Below are 19,728 nucleotides of genomic sequence, written 5' to 3' on the forward strand. Positions count from 1 at the left end.
TCGACGTGGTGTGAGAAATGTGATTGGGTGTTCAGGTTATTGATTGATTGATAAAACGTAAGAAAAGGAAATAACTACGCTCCCAGTAGCACGGATTTCTTACTAGAGCATACACGAAACCTCTCGTATCTATATATCGAAGAAGAAAAATAATATCTGCAATTCCATATTTTACTTGCACAAGCTTTACAAAGCATAAAAACTCTGCCAGAAAAGAATTTTCTTTCCCAGGAGAGAAATTCACTTACCAGGCAAGAGGATCATATATTAAGACTCTAGGGAGTATGTGGTAATTAAAAAAGAACAAATAGCACAGGTTTCGTACAAGTAAATATCTATTACTATATTGTATGTGCTTGTAAGGGAATGTATGCAAGTCTAAGTTGTACACTGACATGTATAAATGTCAGGTCAGTGTTACACTCCTTGAGCTTCCAAAAGTGCATTAAAATCCTCTCTGGCCTTTCGTAGGCGAGGTGTGATGCAGGTAGATGGTGCATTGTTAGACGACGACGTAGAAAACCTAACATGGCGAGTAGATGGTGATTCTTGAGAGAGCCGTGGTTGATCTCGTCTGGACGAACTGTTCTTTAACACCCCCTTGATTTCTCTTTCGAAAACGAAGGCAGTGTTAACTGGTCCATCTGCATCGTTGGCGGAATTTCTTATCAACTCTAACGGAAGATCGAAATAATGTGAAGAATCTGCTTCATCTCGATCATCATTTATCATACCAGCTGATGACCAAGACCCACACTCAAATTTCTCCAAAGAAACCGTTCTTGATATAATAACATGTTGTTTTGGTGCTACCGGCGCCTGCTGGGCTTGAACAGGCTGAACTTCTTCAGCTCCTTGCCCTTGATGAGAATAATCTTCCTCGTCCTGTTTTCTTGGTCTAACTTGCTTTCCCTTACCAAATCCTGGCAAGTACAAGCACGACAATGAACCACATTTAAACTCGTCATCGCCGTATCGGTATTTTCCTGATGCAGCTTTACCTTTCTTGCTTCTAATTCTTCTAATCGTTTTGATTACATCATCTTCTTCAAATTCTTCATAATAATCTGCCATATTACTATTAGTGTCATCATCTTCGAGATAGGACTGTTGCTCGTTTCTATGTTCATTCACTTTCTTAGACCAAATATCAAAATCGACGGATGGTGCAGACCTTCTACCTTCACCTAAAGACTTGCTTCTAGCTATATAAGAGCCACTATCATCAGTTGCAGCAAACGGAGAAACAGCAGCTGAACGTTGGCGTCCTAAATAGTTGATCGCAGGTGGAAGAGGAGGAGGCGGCGGTAGGTGGTTTTGGCTGTTTCTCCATTTTTTGATGTTCTTCATTAGAGAAGGCGGGCCACATAGAGGTGACGATGACGGAGAACTTGGAAGACTACAACTCAAAAATCTGTTAATTGATTTGGACGGAGATATTGCTGGAGGAGGTACTGGTGGTGGATACTTGCAATTTGCAGAATCTATTCGACTGACAGCAACTGGAGAAGCTGGTGGTTTCATCATGGATGGATTAAGACTAACAAGAGCGTCAGCATCTGGAGGTTTAACAAAAGATAAATTACGAGTAACAACATATTCTCCTCCTCTTCCAGTAGTCGACAGCAGGGATTGTTTGATAGAAATGGGATCAACAGATATTTCTTTGTCAGCCACGGATCGACGTGGACTGATATTTTGATGATCAATGTTGTTAAACAAAGGGTTTAGATGTTTGGTAGATGCTGAACGTAAACAATCAATGCTAATGCATAAATCTTCTTCCTCGTCATCTACAAATTCGAATAGTAACCCTCCATCTTCAGTACAAGGATTCATCATCGATGGTTCTTTGGCACTGGCAGTTGCCACTAGAGACATCTTTCCGATGATCGAGAGTTATGAAATAGTAATAGCTAGCTGTGAAAAGAAGCAGCTAGCTGAAGGTGTATATATTGAAACAAGAAGAAGAAACGTAATATTTAGAGGACGTGGGTGCCATGATTTATTCTTAGTGTTGTCCATGATCTCTATTTCTTCTTCTATCTTTGTTGTAAATCTTAAAAATAAGCAAAGAAGTGTGTTCTTCTTGTCCTGGAGGGAGAAATTTTTTGATGTGGGCAGTTTTGCCACTTGTCATGTTTAATTAACTGACTTTAGTTAGTTATTTTTTTTAAGCAAGGGTACTCTAGGAATTCATAACCAATTAAGCGGGATCAGAAAAATTAAGATCCAAAAAGTATCAATTTTATTCGGCTGGTATTGTAGGATTTGTTACGATCAACTGAAGAACAGCAAGAGCTCCAGTAGTTTATGCATAAGAGGACCATGATAATAACTCATAGATTTCTTAAGATTTGCATTCCCTACAGCTACACCGGGACGACGACACATGCCATTAAAAACGTAAGTGATTTTTATATTACAGACGCTATTGTTTCTTTCATTATCCTATTTTGAGTTTACAGTTTGCATTCTGCTATTAGGGTTACTGATGATCAGATTTTGGATGAACATGAGGTTTTTGATATCGGGTTTGTTTCTTATAGTCGCGTATTATTTTTGGTTTGTGATCAAAATCCGTAAGAAGGTTCGAAATTTGATTTTTCGAACTTGAAATTGTGGAGTAGAAATCACAAACGCATTTGATTTTTAAGAAAAAAGTTCAAAATTGATTTGAGTTTTTAGAAGAATCAGATAAATACGGAAACAAGATTAAGATTGCATATTTATTTCCCTAATCAGATAATTACGAGATGCTACATTTCCTTGAACACCCTTGTTCTATAAAGATTAATTAGTTAAGTAACTTAATGACAAATGGTTGTTTTTTATTGGTCCCATGACCCCATCCAAAAATGCCCCATCAAAAATTTTCTCTCTTGGAGGCGCTTTAGTTTTTTTTTAATACCAGAAGTGAAAACATATGTCAGGGGCGCTTAACCCAAGAGTCCCTTAAACACCGGGGCTTAACCCAATTGGTCAGGAGTCTGATTCTCAAATAGGAAGTCAGCAGTTCGGGTCTCCGCTCAAACTTAAATTATACTAACTTTAACATGAATTTAAGAGGACCGAATTTACTCAGTGGGAAATAAACCGGTGGCTAAGCTGCCAGGGACAGGACGGACCTGCCTAGCAAAAAAAAAACAAGAAAAAAAAATGTCATCACTACAAACGTGACCCCAAGACCGAACTACTGAATCGGTTAAAATGATACAATTTCACAATTATGTGAGTTTGTGATTTGTTTTCAACAGGGTCACTTAAAATCGAGTTGCGCGGTCCATCGATTTCCTCTCGAAGCTTCACACACCACATCCGACCACCATGTCATTGTTTTATCTTTTTAGAAACTTAGAATACAGAATCACATATATGTTTTACTCGTGCTCGCACGGCCCTAAAGAGCTCAAGAGTTTACTTGTTTCCAATATTCTTTTCAACAAGAGTGGACTTGCTGTTCTATTTAGTAGTTAGTTGGAAGCAACCAAGTGGGAGAAAATCCTCACAGTATTTTAATGGGTTAATCTGATCTGTGTCCCCAATTCTCTCCAACAGACACGACTCTAGGCAAGTACAAGGAAAGGTTGAACTCATCAAAATAAAAATGACATGATTCATCATCCCATCCCATCCCATCCCTAGTAGTTGGATATTTTAAAAAAGTTGTTGTAAAAGTGCTGAAAGAAACTTGTAAAGAATAAAATAATACCATATGATCGCTACCACGGTGGAACGACCGATCGAAAAAATTGATGCAAATCTAAATTTTATACTCACAATTTAGTTCCGTCATTATGGCACGAAGTCGGACTCGTAAATTTTGTAAAGCGGAATTGTAAAGCAAAGATATCATATTTCTTTGTAAAGAAATTTCTAAAATTGTATACGGTTGAAAAGTTAAATTGAATTTAGTTGAAAACTGTTCAGAGATGTAGAATACAATTCTGGCGGAAACTTAACTGAAAATGTGACTCGAAAAGTATACATCCCTTTGCGATTCTTCAAATAATTGGTACCCACTCTATGATTCAATGAAACTTTAAGTTCCACACTTCAATCTCCGACACCCGGTATACACAACTGCTTAGCAGGTGTTTGACAGAATTCCTGAACCAGTCATGTAGTAAAACTGGATCCTAAACACAACTCCATCCCTGCGTACTATTCCTGACAAACGCAATCTAATTCTACCGAAATAGGATTCACATCAAAAGAAATCAATCATCAGAAGTAAACTATAGATCATTGTTAACTTGACTGACATTGCACGAGTAACGAAGAAAATCTGCATTGTGATATCATTCTCACAAAGTGCAGCACGAAACTTGAAGTTCTAACCATATGGAAATTCTCTAATTATAGGTGTAGAATGTTAGAAACTTTCGGCAACAAGCAAATGTAACTAACATGAAAGCTACAGACGCGTATTAGAAATGCATTTGAAATTTGTAAACAATGAGAGTAATCTTTAATCTTCACACTGAAAAATGACACCAACTAACATCAATCCCTCATTAACAAAGAAGCAATGAATTTTAACTGAACCTGTTATTTGCAATGGAATTTATGTGGTAGTCGAGTGCATGAGCAAATACTCTTCGACATCTAGGAACAAGGTTTGTTTCCTGGCCAACAATCTGCTCAAAAACAAAGAAACCAAGGCAATGTTTGAAAACAACATTCAAGCTGTATTTCTCTAACAAAAAGAGGAATGAGATTGAAGATTTAAAAAACAAATCAATCTTGAATTCCTCCTGAGAATTTAGGGAATTTCATGACTTGAAAAAACTAGAGTAAATGTGTAATGGATTATCTAATAGACTATAGTTTTGTCACTTAATACAAACAAAATATTGGGCAGATTACAACTACCACTGGTAAATGTAAAGAAGGAATTCCTCCAGGTGGAAATACAAAGTCAGATCCAGCTCCAATTTTTCCAGGAATTCCTCCATTTGATTTTGCCCCTGAAGTGTCTAAGTTCACCTCAGCTACGTTCTTTATCTTCTTTTCTTGAACCTAACTCCAAAACCATAAGAGCTTAAAATTAGTGCCATGTTCCACAGCTTCCAATAATCTAAAGCAACACCGCACAAGACCAAAATGTCCAAATATATATATATATATAGCTCAAGCACCTTCCAATATTTCACTGTTTTGTCATTTGTTGAAAGAAGGAAAAGAGCACCATTGGATGTTTGACACCACCGTACTTTATTGATTTTCTCATATATTTCCAAACTTTTCAAGTAATCAAACTGGCAGAAAGAAGAAGAAAGATTTCAGTATAAAACAGACCATCGCTGCAGTTATCCACAAACAATATCAAAATCCATGTCTTTAGTACCTCAAGCTCATGACTCTGAAACTCAGTCTTGTAACGGGATTTTGGATGCCTGGCGATGGAATAATCCGTTTTTTCCAGCTCCTTGCGGAAGGTAAACTGCATAGAGGAATTTTCACTTAAGCTCATCAAGCAGCAATCATGAACATAAGAAACCAAGCAAGTGACAGGATATAATACACACTTACATCTTTCCCATCTGTTTTCTCAAACAAAACCACTTGTCCTCCTCGATCACCAGTTACAAGGTAAACTGCATAGAGCAAGTGACAGGATTTAATACACACTTACATCTTTCCCATCTGTTTTCTCAAACAAAACCACTTGTCCTCCTCGATCACCAGTTACAAGGTAAACTGCATAGAGGAAGGTGTTTTCTATTTACATATACTCGACAAGACACATAAAATCTGAATTATCAAAAGTCAAATTGCCAACTTATAATGAATTCAATGTTCAATATCCTAGTGGTTCTCAATTTTGTGTCACAAACAAGCAAATTATGCATACCTTAACTTCCTGGTAGAGCTTCTTTTCCCATGCCAAGAGTCGCTCCAATGTGGAAAAGTGACTCTTCGGACCTTGTTCCGCAAGCACGCTTGTATCCAATTGATACTTAATCTCCAAAGGAGGTTTTGATGTGAAACCCCAATCAATCTTAACCGAAATAAATTTAATTTTCATTCAAAAACAAAACTACTAACTTGCTCTTCAATTGGCAGAAACTCCGGTCCTACTGGGCACGGCTGATTTCAAGCAGATCTGAGACAGGCTCACCAGTAACAACAGCTTTCTCAAAATACTCTTTGATACAAGCAGCAATTTCAGCAAGATCTTTATGTATTACCATAAGCAGCAATTTCAGCAAGATAAAACTGTAATTCAACAAAACCCATCTCCATCCTCTTCTTGTTGGTTTCAAGTTTCAACACAGAAATATCAAATTTAGGGACCCTAGGTCTCAATTTCATTAAAGCCACCATGATGGATTGAGCTCCTCTAACAAATGAACCCACCATGGATATCTTTCAATCTCTCTCGCTCACACAGCAAATTGAGAAATGAATATGAAAAAGTAGGAGCTAAATAGACACCCTTTTTATGCACCATGCTGCACAATAATGATTGTTATCCATGCCAGGGTATGGGTGTTGTCAACTTGTGAGTTTATGTGGATGCTTCATAAACACAGAAATGGTCCATAAAAAGTAGTGCTCAAAAATGTGTGCCATGCGATGGGAGGAGGATATGGATATCAATGATTTAAGCTAGAAACCGTTTTGCTCTGACATCATGATCTGCTTGGAGTTTAGCTACAGGGAATTGCAAGTTACTAAGCTGTAACCATTTTTGCTGTTTTGTCTTCTTTTTAACCGGGAAAAGCTGCTATAATCCGTCACATAGCTACACGATATCCAGGCGTTCCATAAACTGTAATGTTTCATCTCTGGCAAAGTTGGCTCATAACATTGTCATAAACTAAATAAACAAAAATCAATCTTCATTTATGGCGAATAATACAGATCAAAGTACAACCTCAAACATACATACTACTCCGAATGATCATTTAATTTACACAACCTACCACTGAATCAAAACTTTACATGGACAATAAACACACGCAACCTAGCTCCAAATCGAAACTATACATGGACACAATACACATGTTTCTGGGCGGATCAACTTTCAGCAGTATATTATTCCACACTTCTTAAGATTATGTGGAACTCAATGGTACAAAGAGCCCAAAACTTAACCACATACGATTCCTACAACTTCGATTTAAACACACCCATGAAATAAATCATCAATTCATACTCAATTTCAAATTAAAAGAAAATCAAATAAGAAACCCTAAATTACCTTTGATTCTGAATGAAATTGACTCCACGATAACAATTCAATTGACTCCACTCCACGATAACAAATCCCTTTCATTCTTCATCCATAGCAACTCAAAACACCTATCAATTCAATAAAATCTCAAGGCCTAATATGAAAAACCTAATGCAGGATCGACCTCCTCTTATTTCAATCTCGAAGCCTCCAATTAATCTCCGGTTGATAAAGATTGTTGTTCTCAGAATAAATCGAGAAGAAGAAGAAGAAGAAAGAAAGAAAGAAAGAAAGAAAGAAAGAAAGGGAAAAAAAAGAAGGAAAAAAAAATGAAAACTTGAGGTGGTTGGGTTCGACCCTCTAACCTCTACTCATTTTTTACCAAAACACCCTCAAAAATTAACATATTTTCACCTTCTGTGTCCTTTTTTTCAGTCTGCCAGATTTACTCACCCTTCAGTTTCTGTTTTATTTACGCCAATTTCAGAGGTGATTGAAAATGTGGTCCTTTCGTCGTTGATTGAAAATTGAAATCCGTTCCGGACACCAAATGGTCCAAATCCAATCTTTTTCTTCAGATTGGAAATAAAGTCATGTGCCACATTGACACAAAGTCACTATATATAGAGTTCTCCTTCGCTTCATTCGGTCGACCTAATAATAGGCAAACCAAGACTGAACCGGCTAAAGAAGAAGAACAGTATCTGCCTATCAAGAAACTTTTGGCGTCGTTAGTACATTGTCGGTGTGTGTTATGTTTTGGGTCAATTAATTAAATGCCTCTATTACAGAGGCCCAACACAAATACCCTTTCCCATAATAATAATACCCTCTCTTTAAAAATCTGGATTGGTAGATTATTAAAATGTCCCTGCATACAATAAAGATTATAACGTGACGCCGCAACAGCATTCACTCCTATAGCCGTTACATCGCACGATCTCTCTCTCTCCTTCTTCATCTCTTCTCTCTCGTTCTGTAACTGCAGAAGAAAAAAAAATTGAATCCAAAAATCAAAAGAGAAATCGTAAAATCGAAACTGAATAAACCGTCATAGTATATAAATCTAAGTAAATGATTTCATTGTAATCAGTTTCATTTTCAACAATCAAAAAATCAGAGAACAAAAATGATTGAAAAGTAGAGTTTACTGATTTTGAAGATTCAAACAGCAAATTCAAAGAGTTAAAATACGATTCTCATCTTCTACTTACTGTTTGGGTGAAGATTTTTGTTTCGATGATGGTTTTAAAGATTTTGATTTTGATTTCTTACGGTTTTGAAATCAGATTTAGTTTGGTGAAGAAAAAAAAGTTGTTGCATGTACGATTTATGAAGAATTACTGCTACTAATATGTTTGAATTGATTTGGTATCTCATTAATAATGTATCTAATTGAATGATTTTGATTTTAGGTTAGTTGGAGTTGATTTTGTATCTGTTTTCATAAGAAAGAGATTATCACCAGTTGCAGTTTCAGACGAAAGAGGTTAGAAATGATTTCTTCAATTGTTGATGTTGTTCATGTTGATGGTGTTCTTTCATCAATTGTTGATGTTGGTGATGCTGTTGATGGGGTCAATATGTTAACAATAAAAATTGACAACAAAATGTAATTATGATTGTGTGTTGATGCTATTGATGCTAATGATAAACCATAGATGTGGTCAACAATAGGTGTTGATACCATAAAATTGTTGATACTATAGATATAATGTTATGTTGTTGATGTTGTCCATGTTGTTGGTGCTAATGATAGACCATTTGAAAACTATAGTCAACAATAGATGTTGATACCATCATAATTGACCCTATCTATGGTGTAAAATCCTCACATCAACTTGTTGAATGCTTGAAACTAGAGATATAATGCTAGTTCAGTTTAGGTTTTGGTTTTAATACTTATGTTATATAGATGACTTCCATTGTTGATAACATAAGTATCAACAACAGTAGTTGATCACATAAAAACGGAATCAACAATAGGAGTTGATCCCATTTAATGGTATCAACAACAAGAGTTGATCTCATTAGATAGGATCAAAAACAGATGTTGATCCATTTTTACTAGCTGTTCAACTGTTGTTGTGATTATTGAATGCATAAGATAGCTGAATACATTAATGCTGTTTGAAATAAATGAAAGGAGTGAGAAGATCACCAAGGGTAAGTCCGAAGAGTATAAAAGAAGATGATTCACAACAGATTGATAAAGATGTAGACCCAAAAAGGAAGAGAGGGAACAAGAAGTTGTTGCTTGAAGAACGGCAACAGGTTGAAAAAAGAAGAAAGAGCAGAAATGAAGAACCAGAAGCAGATTCAGAAGAAGACGAATCGCAACAAGAGAGTCAAAAAGTGAGATCAACAAAAAGAAAGAGGGAGACCAAGAAGAAGAATGAACAAATACAGGAAGCAACGACAAAGAAGAAGAAAAAAAATGAACAAGAAGCAGTACATAAAGGGAAGAAAAAGCTGGTAGTTGATGATGATTCAGAGGATGAAGAAGTAGAATCCGAATCAGAATCAGAAGAACAAAAAGTAGTTGCAGATGGCAAAACGGAGGAAGAAGATTAAAGTAAAACTAAATGAATTATATATTATTTTTGATTTGAGTTGTATGCTACAATATAGTTAAGTTCATTTCTGTATTAAATATAAAAATAAATGAATGAGTTACATGTATGCAGGTCGAAATAGGAAGAACGAAACCAAGTTCAAATCATGTCTGATGTCGTTGGTGGAAATGTATAAATTTCTATACAACCTGTTTGAAGTAGGAGATCCCAAAAATAAGAAGAAGACAATCAATGGGAAAGCACTACGTTCTGGGACTTCATCAGCCCATTCTACACAGCAGACGTGATCGATATAACAAATGATAAGTGGTTAACCAAAATCGTCCTTGCAATACATCTACTTATTGGAGCATTCGATAAGGAAACAAACAAGTTCAGGTTTGGAAAAAACAAAACTGCTTATGAGTGTTCACTAGAACCAAGAGATTTTGCAATAATCTTTAAGATAAGAAGGGTCATCGAGAGTGAAGAGTTGAAGAAGTTGTTGAATAAAAAGAATGATCTTGTAATCACTACATGGTTAAAGAACAAGTTCAGACAAGGGGAATATGAAGATACCAGTGGTAAAATAACGAAGGCTGAAACTGAGCGCAAACTAAAAGATGTCGCTAACGATGAGTCTGACCCACGGCATTTTGTGAGACTTTTTGCTATGTGTCTGTGCACAGTTGTTTTCTTCACAGATGCTGGTGAAACAGGAATTGCAAAGAATTGGCTTCCTCATATTTTGAACATGGACAAAGTCTCATGGCCAGATCACATAGTACAGTATTTGCTTAAATACATTGGAAAGCAGAAAGGAAAGAATGGAAGTGTTCCTGGCTGCACCACTCTACTGCCGGTAAAAAAAAAAAGAAGTTCATTTAATATAATGTTTATTTTTGAACATATGAAAATGTATAATGTATGTCAAACTAACCTCATTGATTCTCTGTATGCAGTATTGGTTCGGCGAACATACAGAAAAGTTCGTCGCAAAGAGGTCAAATTTTGAAAGCGCAACTCCAAGATTCCTGAGATGGAGCCAACATGCAATATGCAAACAACTGGTAAAATAATTTGGAGATAAAGTTGACAATAGCATAGACATGACTTGGTTCACCCATAAGGTAAAATATTCATTGACTCAATTTATATTTCAAATAGATTTCAGTTTTTATCATGTCAGCAAAAGGAAGTTGATACCAGTTTAGGGAGTCAACAAACAAAGTTTGTATATCAACAAATTGAAGTTGATACATTTGTATGTATACTGATTAGACAATAACTGATAATCTACTATAGAAAAATAATGATTATGCACACTTATTGAATCTATGTATTTAAAATTAAAGTTGGTTCAAATTATGATTAAGAAAACAAGTGTGATTTCATGTGTGATTATAAATGAATACTGAGTTGCATTCTGAAATGTATTACAGATTTTGTGTATCAACAATAGAAATTGATACAATTTTATGGAGTCAACAACCAATGTTTACACAGTAACTTAAATGTACCACATTTTGTTTGTGTCAACAATGGAAGTTGATACCAATGAATGGAATCAACAATAGATTTTGTGTATCAACAATAGATTTTCTGTATCAACAATAAAAGTTGATACAATTGAATGGAGTCAACAACCAATGTTTACACAGTAGCCTAATGTACCACATTCTGTTTGTGTCAACAATGGAAGTTGACATCATATATGAAATGTACTCCAGTTATATATTGCTGCAATTTCATATATTATGGTAAAAAATTGAGAAAAAAAATATTAATGACAAAAAAAATATTTTGCTAACTGTATTTTTATGTCGATTTGCAGGTTCATGAAGATTTTGTTGATCCGGTGACAGATGAAGAGATGTATTTGATTGATCTGTCAGCACCAGCACGACAGTTGGAAATAGAGAGGCAAAGGAATGAGGATCTGACAGAGGAAAACATTAATCTTGAATTTGACAAGCAGGAGATAACATATCAAAGGAGGGGACAAGCAAAGACATCAATGAGCAACATAATATTCATGAAGAAACTTATTGACAACACCAAGACAAGATGCAGTTGAAGCCTGAAGATGAAGCGAGACTTAAAGAAATTGCTGAAGAAGTGAAGCAATGGGAAGAAAAGGAGAAAAATCTCCATAGAGCAAGAGCAAGATCAGAGAGTACTCAAGAGGAAATCAAGAGAGCAGTCAAGGATATGCTTGAGACTGAATTAACTCCAGTGGAGAATAAAGGTGAAGAACCATCTGGATAGGAGACTGAAGCTGAGTTGGAAGCTGTTAGAAATGAAGAACCATCTGAAAAACAGAATGAAGCTGACTTGAATGTAGAAGAAGAACAAGAATCAAGTCAACTGGCACTGTCACTTTCAGATGCAGGTGAAACTGATTTGAAGAAAAGCTTTAAGAAGGGTTATCAGAGTGGATTGAAGGTCAATGTAGATGTAGACCCAAATTTATTGTCAATCTGGAGGATGGGATTCGATTTAGCAAAAGAAGAAAGAAGAAGACAAGAGGAATAGAATCTTCAGATTGTTAATGTGGTTGCAGATACTGGTAACTCAGATGAGGAAGTGAATCTATAGATTGCTAATGTAATTGCAGATATTAGTAAATCAGCTCAACAGTTATAAGAGGAGAATGAAGTAAAGGAAGGAGAAAGGAGTACAGACACGCAGGAAGCGGAGATGGTGGGAGATATACTTGTTTATTCAACTCCTCCACTTAAGGCTATACTTCCAGAGAGATCAGGTTATGTCCCTACAAGACCATTCACTAACTCAGTTGGAGAAGTACTCAATTTATGTTCTGCACAATTTGAAAATGTATGCAAGTATGATTATGCTCTGCAAAATGCAATGTTAATTAAACAAGTTTAAGTTTAGGTTCTTTCACTATGACAAATGAACACTATAACATATGAAATTCTGTTGTATAGAAACTAGAGATATAATGCTAGTTTTGTTTTTGGTTTTAATGCAAATGTTATATAGATCAACAACAGTAGTTGATCAAATAAAAATGGAATCAACAAGAGGAGTTGATACCATTTGATGGTATCAACAACAGTAGTTGATCCAATCAGATAGGATCAACAATAGATGTTGATACCTTTTTACTAACAATATAAGAATCAACAACAATTGTTGATCCCATAAAACAATGAGTCAACAATAATATGTTGATACTCTTTACATAAGACTCTTGCCTGTTAATCTAATCGGATTATTTCCATGCAGGTACTACCCCAACCTTCCCAAGTTTTGGTGCTATCGCTGCCGGAATATTTACTCTTACTCCTCCAGAAAAGATGGAAGATGCTCCGACTCAACAAACAGAATATACTCCTACACAGAAAACAGAAGAGGGTGATTCTGAAACTCCAGATGATGATAATATGTTGGAAGACCTTAAAGTTATATTCAAATTAGATGAAATTGATGGACCAATTGAAGACGAAGACACCATCCAAGATGATGATGATTCTGAAGCGATGCAAAGGCAAAGGAATCAGTCTGAAGGTACTGGAAGAGCAAGGAGGTATAACACAAGGTCATCAAGGAATGCGCCTGATAAATACACACCTGATAATAAAGTGAGGAAGAGGACCAGAGGAGGAAAAGGAAAGAAGAAAGTGGGAGGTTTTGAAGAAGAACCGATAGTAATCGACCTTGATGATTAAGTTGATGTGACGCCACCTGAGCCAAAACCACTGAAGAAGCCAGAAAACCTCAACCTCTGGAAATCCTGCACCATGGCGGAACAACATGTCCTTCGTCCGTTCTTTGAGCAAGAAAAACAATGGTACGTAACTCTGTAACAAATTTCCTGTTTATTTATAGGTATAAACAGTGAAAGTTGATCCCATGCAATATCTGCGAAAAAAACGATTGTAAAATCCAAGTTGCAGCTAGAATTTTCTAATATGTAATGCTTCAACAAATAATATGTTATATTATGTCAGGGATTAACATAATCTTTCCATATGCAGTACCAGAGCATGTACCTTTTATTTCAACAATGTACTGGAAGAGATCGTCTATCGAAGGCATCTCCAATATCTAATGGATAACCAGAACATTAACAGTGAGATTGCTGACTACTACACCAACATGCTGCAATCAAAGATGCAAAATCCATCTAAGCCGGCATACTATGGGAAGAGGCTCTTAATTCTGTCTACAAATTATTTTGTAAGTCACGAAAACTCTTAACCTGTCTTTTGAATAACTTGTTACATAAACTTATTTAGTTCTACATTATCGTAGTTGAAACCTTATTTAGGTGAGATGAAACAATTTAGTGTACTAGGGATGGTTCAAGTATACATGATGCATAAATGAATGAATTATTGTTTTCATCTGTCAAAAACAAACTAAATGCCAAGAAAATGATGCAACAAATAATGAGGTGTGAAGTAGCAAGCAAAGATGCAAATAAAGTGGAAACAAGTGGGATTCCAGATAAGTTGAAGAAAAATTACCCAGTGGATGAAAATGACGCAATGTTGTTGATACCGATCTGTCTACAAGACCCGGATCAGAAACCCTTCCATTGGGTGCTTCTTACATTGATAGGTGGAAGGTGGTTGATCTTCAACACCATTTATCACTACAGTACAATGTCATGGTCCAAACATTGACTCCAGTCCTAAACCAAATGGGTATAAAAGATGTTGAGACAGGTGAACCAGTAACTACAATTTTAGACTATTACACGGTACCAAAGCAACAGGGTTTGGACTGCGCAATGCACGTATGATTGGTCATGAAGTGCTTGGTGAAGTATGGAGACTGCTGGGATCTAGATGGTAAGAAGATCCAATACCATGAGAACATAAACAGGAAGAGAGTGAAGATTGTTGTCTGGATGTTAGCTGAATTCGGTTCATGGAAACCAACTTTGGAAGAAGGTAAGCAAGTTCAAGAACTCACAGACTCAGTCGAAGAGGTACTCAACATACAAGATTCTGTTGAACCATTACAAGGTAAGCAAGTTCAAGAACTTACAGACTCAGTCGAAGAGGTACTCAACATACAAGATTCTGTTAAACCAATTGAAGGTAAGCAAGTTCAAGAACTTACAGACTCAGTCGAAGAGGTACTCAACCTACAAGATTCTGTTGAACCATTAGATTAGTGAAAACACACTTAGGTGTAGTTTAACATATGCTGGTAAGTAATTTAGTTGCTCTGTGTAGGTCTGCTAATTTATTTAAATTGTTAGTTTGAAAAGACATCTTTTAGTTACTGTAAATATATGTCTGAAAATATGTTTATGTTCTTAAACAATTTGGGGATGTGTTTAGTACTAGTTTGTTATGAATTAATATTACTAATAGTTATGAAAGTGATTATCAAGTGAATGAATGGTTTGGTTATGAAAGTGAATGAATGTTGGTAGTACAGATTGCAGGTATGCTCAGCTAATGGAGTTAACTTATAAATACAGATAAAACCATGATTTGTTTTCATTTTTATTGAGAATCAACAATGGGAGTTGATCCATTTTTGGAATCAACAATGGAAGTTGGTCCCAAAAATCAATGGGTCAAAAAAATAATTGATGAATAACTGATTGGTTTCACATAAAGTGAATGAATGGTGGTAATAAAGATGCAGGTACGCAGAGATCATGGAGTTAACTTGTATATATACAGATAAAACTATGCAACTTTTTATCATGAATGTTGGTAGTAAAAATTGCAGGTATGCACTTCACATCTGTTTATTTACGAAATGTTTGGTGAAGCGTGGGCACTGCTTTGATCCAAATGGTAGTAGCATTAAATACCATGAGAAGATAAACAGGAAGAGAGTGAAGATTGCTGCTAGAATTTTAGCTGAACTTAGTGCATGGAAACTAACTTTGGTAATTACAGGTATGCACAACTTGTATATACAAATAAAACCATGCAATTTTTTTTCTTTTTATTGGGCATCAACAATGAAAGTTGATACATGAATATGATCAACAATGGTTTGTTGATACTGCTTACATAACCATTCTCTTTTTATTGGGCATCAACAATGGAAGTTGGTACATGATTATGATAAACAATGGTTTGTTGATACGGTTTACATAACCATTCTCTTTTTATTAGGCATAAACAATGGAAGTTGATACATGAATATGGTCAGCAATGATTTGTTGATACTATTTACATAACCGTTCTTTTTTTTATTGCATCAACAATGGAAGTTGATACATGAATATGATCAACAATGATTTGTTGATACTGTTTACATAATACTTTTTCCCTGTAAAAACCAGTAAGCCTGGAACCTGCAAACATATATACACTGACAAGAATAACATTCATAAACAAAAGAGAATGTATATCATTAAAAACAGAACAAATCCAAACAAGCAAAATAGGAAAAACAATAAAAAGAGCTAACATCCATGTTAATCATCCATAAAGTAGCATAAAAAAGTAAAAAAAAAAAAAGTTCAGAAAAAGAGGGAAATTTCAGAACAACATCCTCCTCAAGAAGTTGATCATTCTGGAGTTAGACTCCTTGCGAAAAACGGGTGCATGAGGAGCCAAAGGAGCTCTGCGACATCTACGACGGTTGTGGAAGGCAAGTCTTCCACACTGACTACACTTCCTCTTCTTGCGAACTTTCTCTCGACATCCCATATACCTTGAAGTAGTTGGCCTTCCAGCTGACTCACGCCCGCCATTGGGAGGCAAAACATAACCTTCCTCATTGATTTTAGGCGGCCTCTCACTGCCGGGAATACGATAGATAGGACGAGCATACATACCTCTATAATACTCGGTGGTATAATATGGTATGATGTACTTGTAAGGTTCATCTGGCCCAATCTGCAACATCGCTTTCATCGAATGGGTGCAAGGGAAACTATGCTTCTGCCACCAATTGCAAGTGCAAGTCTTAGCATACAAGTCGACTAAGTGCTTTCCAGTAGGAGAAATGACCTCAAAAACTTTAACACTTGATCTCTGGAACTTGTAAAAACGGTAATCAGTCACCCTCTTGTTGAGCCTAGCTTGCATCCGGGGAGTAAGCTTTCCAGTCCACTTACCAGACTCCACCTTCCTCTTGTAGTTCTGCTTCATTACATATGCACGAATAGAATCAAGAAGCTCAAGTGCTGGAAGCCGCTTATCATGCTTACTCACACTGTTAAAACTTTCAGCAATGTTTGATGTGTTCTCACCAAACCTTTCTCCTAGAAACGCATGAGCAGCCCAGTTCTGGAATGGAATCTTTATCATCCAACCAATAACTGAATCCAACTTCAGATTGCTCATAGTCTTGGCAGCAGCATAAAACTTCTCCTTTGTTAACACAGTGTAGCACTCTTCAAAAAGCTTCACAACAGTTTTCCTACTCTTTCCCTTTGGAACAGGAACATTACCTTTCATGTGGTACAAACAGAAATAATGGAAAACTTTTGGAAAGACAAGAGGGACATGCTTCAAAAGGCCAGCTCCACGGTCTGATAATACCCTTCAAATTGGTTAAGAACCATTCCCAACTGGCACAATTTTCACAGGGAACTATTCCAAATGCAACTGGATAGATCTCTACAACAGACAAATAAAGACCAAAAATTCACAAAGTGACCAATAAAACTGAAATACATGAACAACTTATGGGGTGAACAACAAATATTATGTATCATGGAATCAACAAGTGAGATTGTGGAATCAACAACTAACTTATGGGATATCAACAACACATATTAGGGGATCAACAAAGTGAGATTATGGTATCAAAAACTAACTTATGGGATCAACAACTGAAATTATAATATCAACAACACATATTAGGGGATCAACAAGTGAAACTATGGTATGAACAACTAACTTATGGGATCAACAACTGCAATTATAAGATCAACAAGACATATTAGGGGATCAACAAGTGAAACTATGGTATGAACAACTAACTTATGGGATCAACAACTAAAATTATAAGATCAACAACACATATTAGGAGATCAACAAGTGAAACTATGGTATCAACAACTAACTTATGGGATCAACAACTGAAATTATAAGATCAACAACACATACTAGGGTATCAACAAGTGAAACTATGGGATAAACAACAAAAGTTTTGGAAGTTATGCAATCAACAGAAACACTTAATAATTAAAAAATAGAAAAAAGATTAAAAAACATACCTTGGTTACCAGTTTTTCCACAAGCAACCATAAGACCGCCCTTAAACTTTCCAGTGAGGAAATTACAATTAATAAACAACATCGGACGACAATACTTATTGAAACCAGTAATAGAAGCTTCAAAAGCAACAAAAAACCTCTGGAACTGCTTCGTTTCACCATCATACTCAAACTTGACGACGCTACCAGGATTATAACGTTTAATTGAATATTTATACTAAAGAAGGTCTGAATAAGACTTGATGTCATCACCCCAAAGAAACTCTTTAGTGAACTTTAAACCATGGTATGCCTGACTATACGTGAGATCAATACCATATTCCAGATGGAGCAGATCTTGGACATCAGCTGCAGTCTTCTTCTTCTTTGATGCTCGAAATTCATCTACATCCTGACTTTTGCGGGATTAGAAGAAGCTAAATCACATGAATGCTCTCCTTGAAACTTCTTGCACCGAAATACACCTTTAGTATTGGCAACGAGAGATGCGTGAAACCTCCAGCTACAACTTTGACTTTCCTTGTTAATACACCGGACAGTGTAACGTTTCTTGTCACTCTTACGTACATCAAGTTTGTAACCACTATGATATTCGTACTTCTTAATACTATCACGACAAACAATTTTACTCTCAAAAACCTGCCCTACTCCAGTTAAGATGTTGTCTCGGGCATCTGATTTCTTGGGGACCCTTTTGACCAAAGATGAATCATCTGTCAAATCTTCTACAATAGCCACATCGTTGTTTGAAACACCACTTGATGATGATGAAGAAGGAGCAACAGAAGAAGAATATGGAACAGAATCAACAACAATTTTAAACTGGATGTCAAACTTCACCACATCGATACCTTTGGAGATGCAGTAGTGAATGAAAAACCTCAACTCCAAATTGTGATTGATCACATGTGATTTTCCATCTATAGCGTAACCAAAAAGTATGAGGTCTTCAGGGACATAAGGCCAGTATTGTTTCACCACACTAATCATCTCGCGAACAGTAGTTGACTCCGAAACAACATGTGATACGGTCAAATTGGATAAAATGAACTCTGCAACAACCATCTTTGGCCTGCAACAAACATAACAGATCAACAAAAATAAATTTGATACAACAAAACTGCATCAACAGTGAAAGTTCATACAACAAAACTGCATCAACAACCAGTATTGATACAATAAAAAATCCATCAACAAAACATAATCAAAAATTTATCCAGTAATTTGCATCAATAATGAAAGTTGATCCAACAAAAAAGCATCATAAAACCAATGTTGATATAAATAAAAGAGTCATCAACAAACATAATCAAAAATTTATCCAGGTTATTTGCATCAACAAATGAAAATTAATTCAACAAAACTGTATCAACAATGAAAAAGATATGTCAACAACAGCATGAACAACATCATAAAATGTTACTTCACATCACATTAGCATGCAATCAGTGCAAATGTGAACTTGCAACATGAAATACTACATAAACATACATGCTCCATGTTAAGAAAAATCACTGCAAACAATAAGAAAAAGCATAAACCTAAACTAAGGTACAAATTCATTACGTCGCGCATCACTCGGGGGTTGCGCCCCCTCATGAAAGTTATATTCACTGTCGAATGTTAGATAGTAGACTAAGATATGTAAACTGAGTTTGTCAACACTAAATTGTAACTTCTAATTAATAACACTAACATCTAAGTAAGTTAAAATTATACCAAAACTGATTCATCTACACTCAGAATTCTAAAAAATAATTCTTCAAGACTCAGTATTATCCAAATAATAGCACTAATAATTCATCCACATAAATGCA

General features: G+C 35.8%; 2 protein-coding genes and 1 long non-coding RNA gene across 5 annotated transcripts; 1 reads left to right on the forward strand and 2 right to left on the reverse strand.

The window, feature by feature from the left end:
- Positions 1-417: 417 nt before the first annotated feature.
- Positions 418-1,881, reverse strand: LOC113291690. Its single transcript, XM_026541191.1, has one exon. It carries the CDS (start codon positions 1,879-1,881, stop codon positions 418-420), a length of 1,464 nt encoding a protein of 487 aa, XP_026396976.1.
- Positions 1,882-4,017: 2,136 nt separating this feature from the next.
- LOC113289842 lies at positions 4,018-7,459 on the reverse strand. Of its 3 annotated transcripts, none has more exons than XR_003331142.1 (7): positions 7,211-7,459; positions 5,858-6,794; positions 5,536-5,703; positions 5,351-5,446; positions 5,142-5,261; positions 4,873-5,022; positions 4,018-4,640 (listed from the first exon to the last, which is right to left on the reverse strand). It is a non-coding gene; the product is annotated as an uncharacterized LOC113289842 (long non-coding RNA). The 3 variants fall into 3 exon arrangements; XR_003331143.1 differs by having other exon boundaries at positions 4,019-4,640; positions 4,876-5,022; XR_003331141.1 differs by lacking the exon at positions 4,018-4,640 and having other exon boundaries at positions 4,647-5,022.
- A 1,863-nt stretch (positions 7,460-9,322) lies between these two features.
- LOC113291691 (high mobility group nucleosome-binding domain-containing protein 5-like) lies at positions 9,323-9,757 on the forward strand. The gene has a single exon (XM_026541192.1). It carries the CDS (start codon positions 9,323-9,325, stop codon positions 9,755-9,757), a length of 435 nt encoding a protein of 144 aa, XP_026396977.1.
- Positions 9,758-19,728: the final 9,971 nt, after the last annotated feature.

This window comes from Papaver somniferum, chromosome 6 (assembly GCF_003573695.1).
Source record: "Papaver somniferum cultivar HN1 chromosome 6, ASM357369v1, whole genome shotgun sequence".
NCBI classification, from domain to species: domain Eukaryota; kingdom Viridiplantae; phylum Streptophyta; class Magnoliopsida; order Ranunculales; family Papaveraceae; genus Papaver; species Papaver somniferum.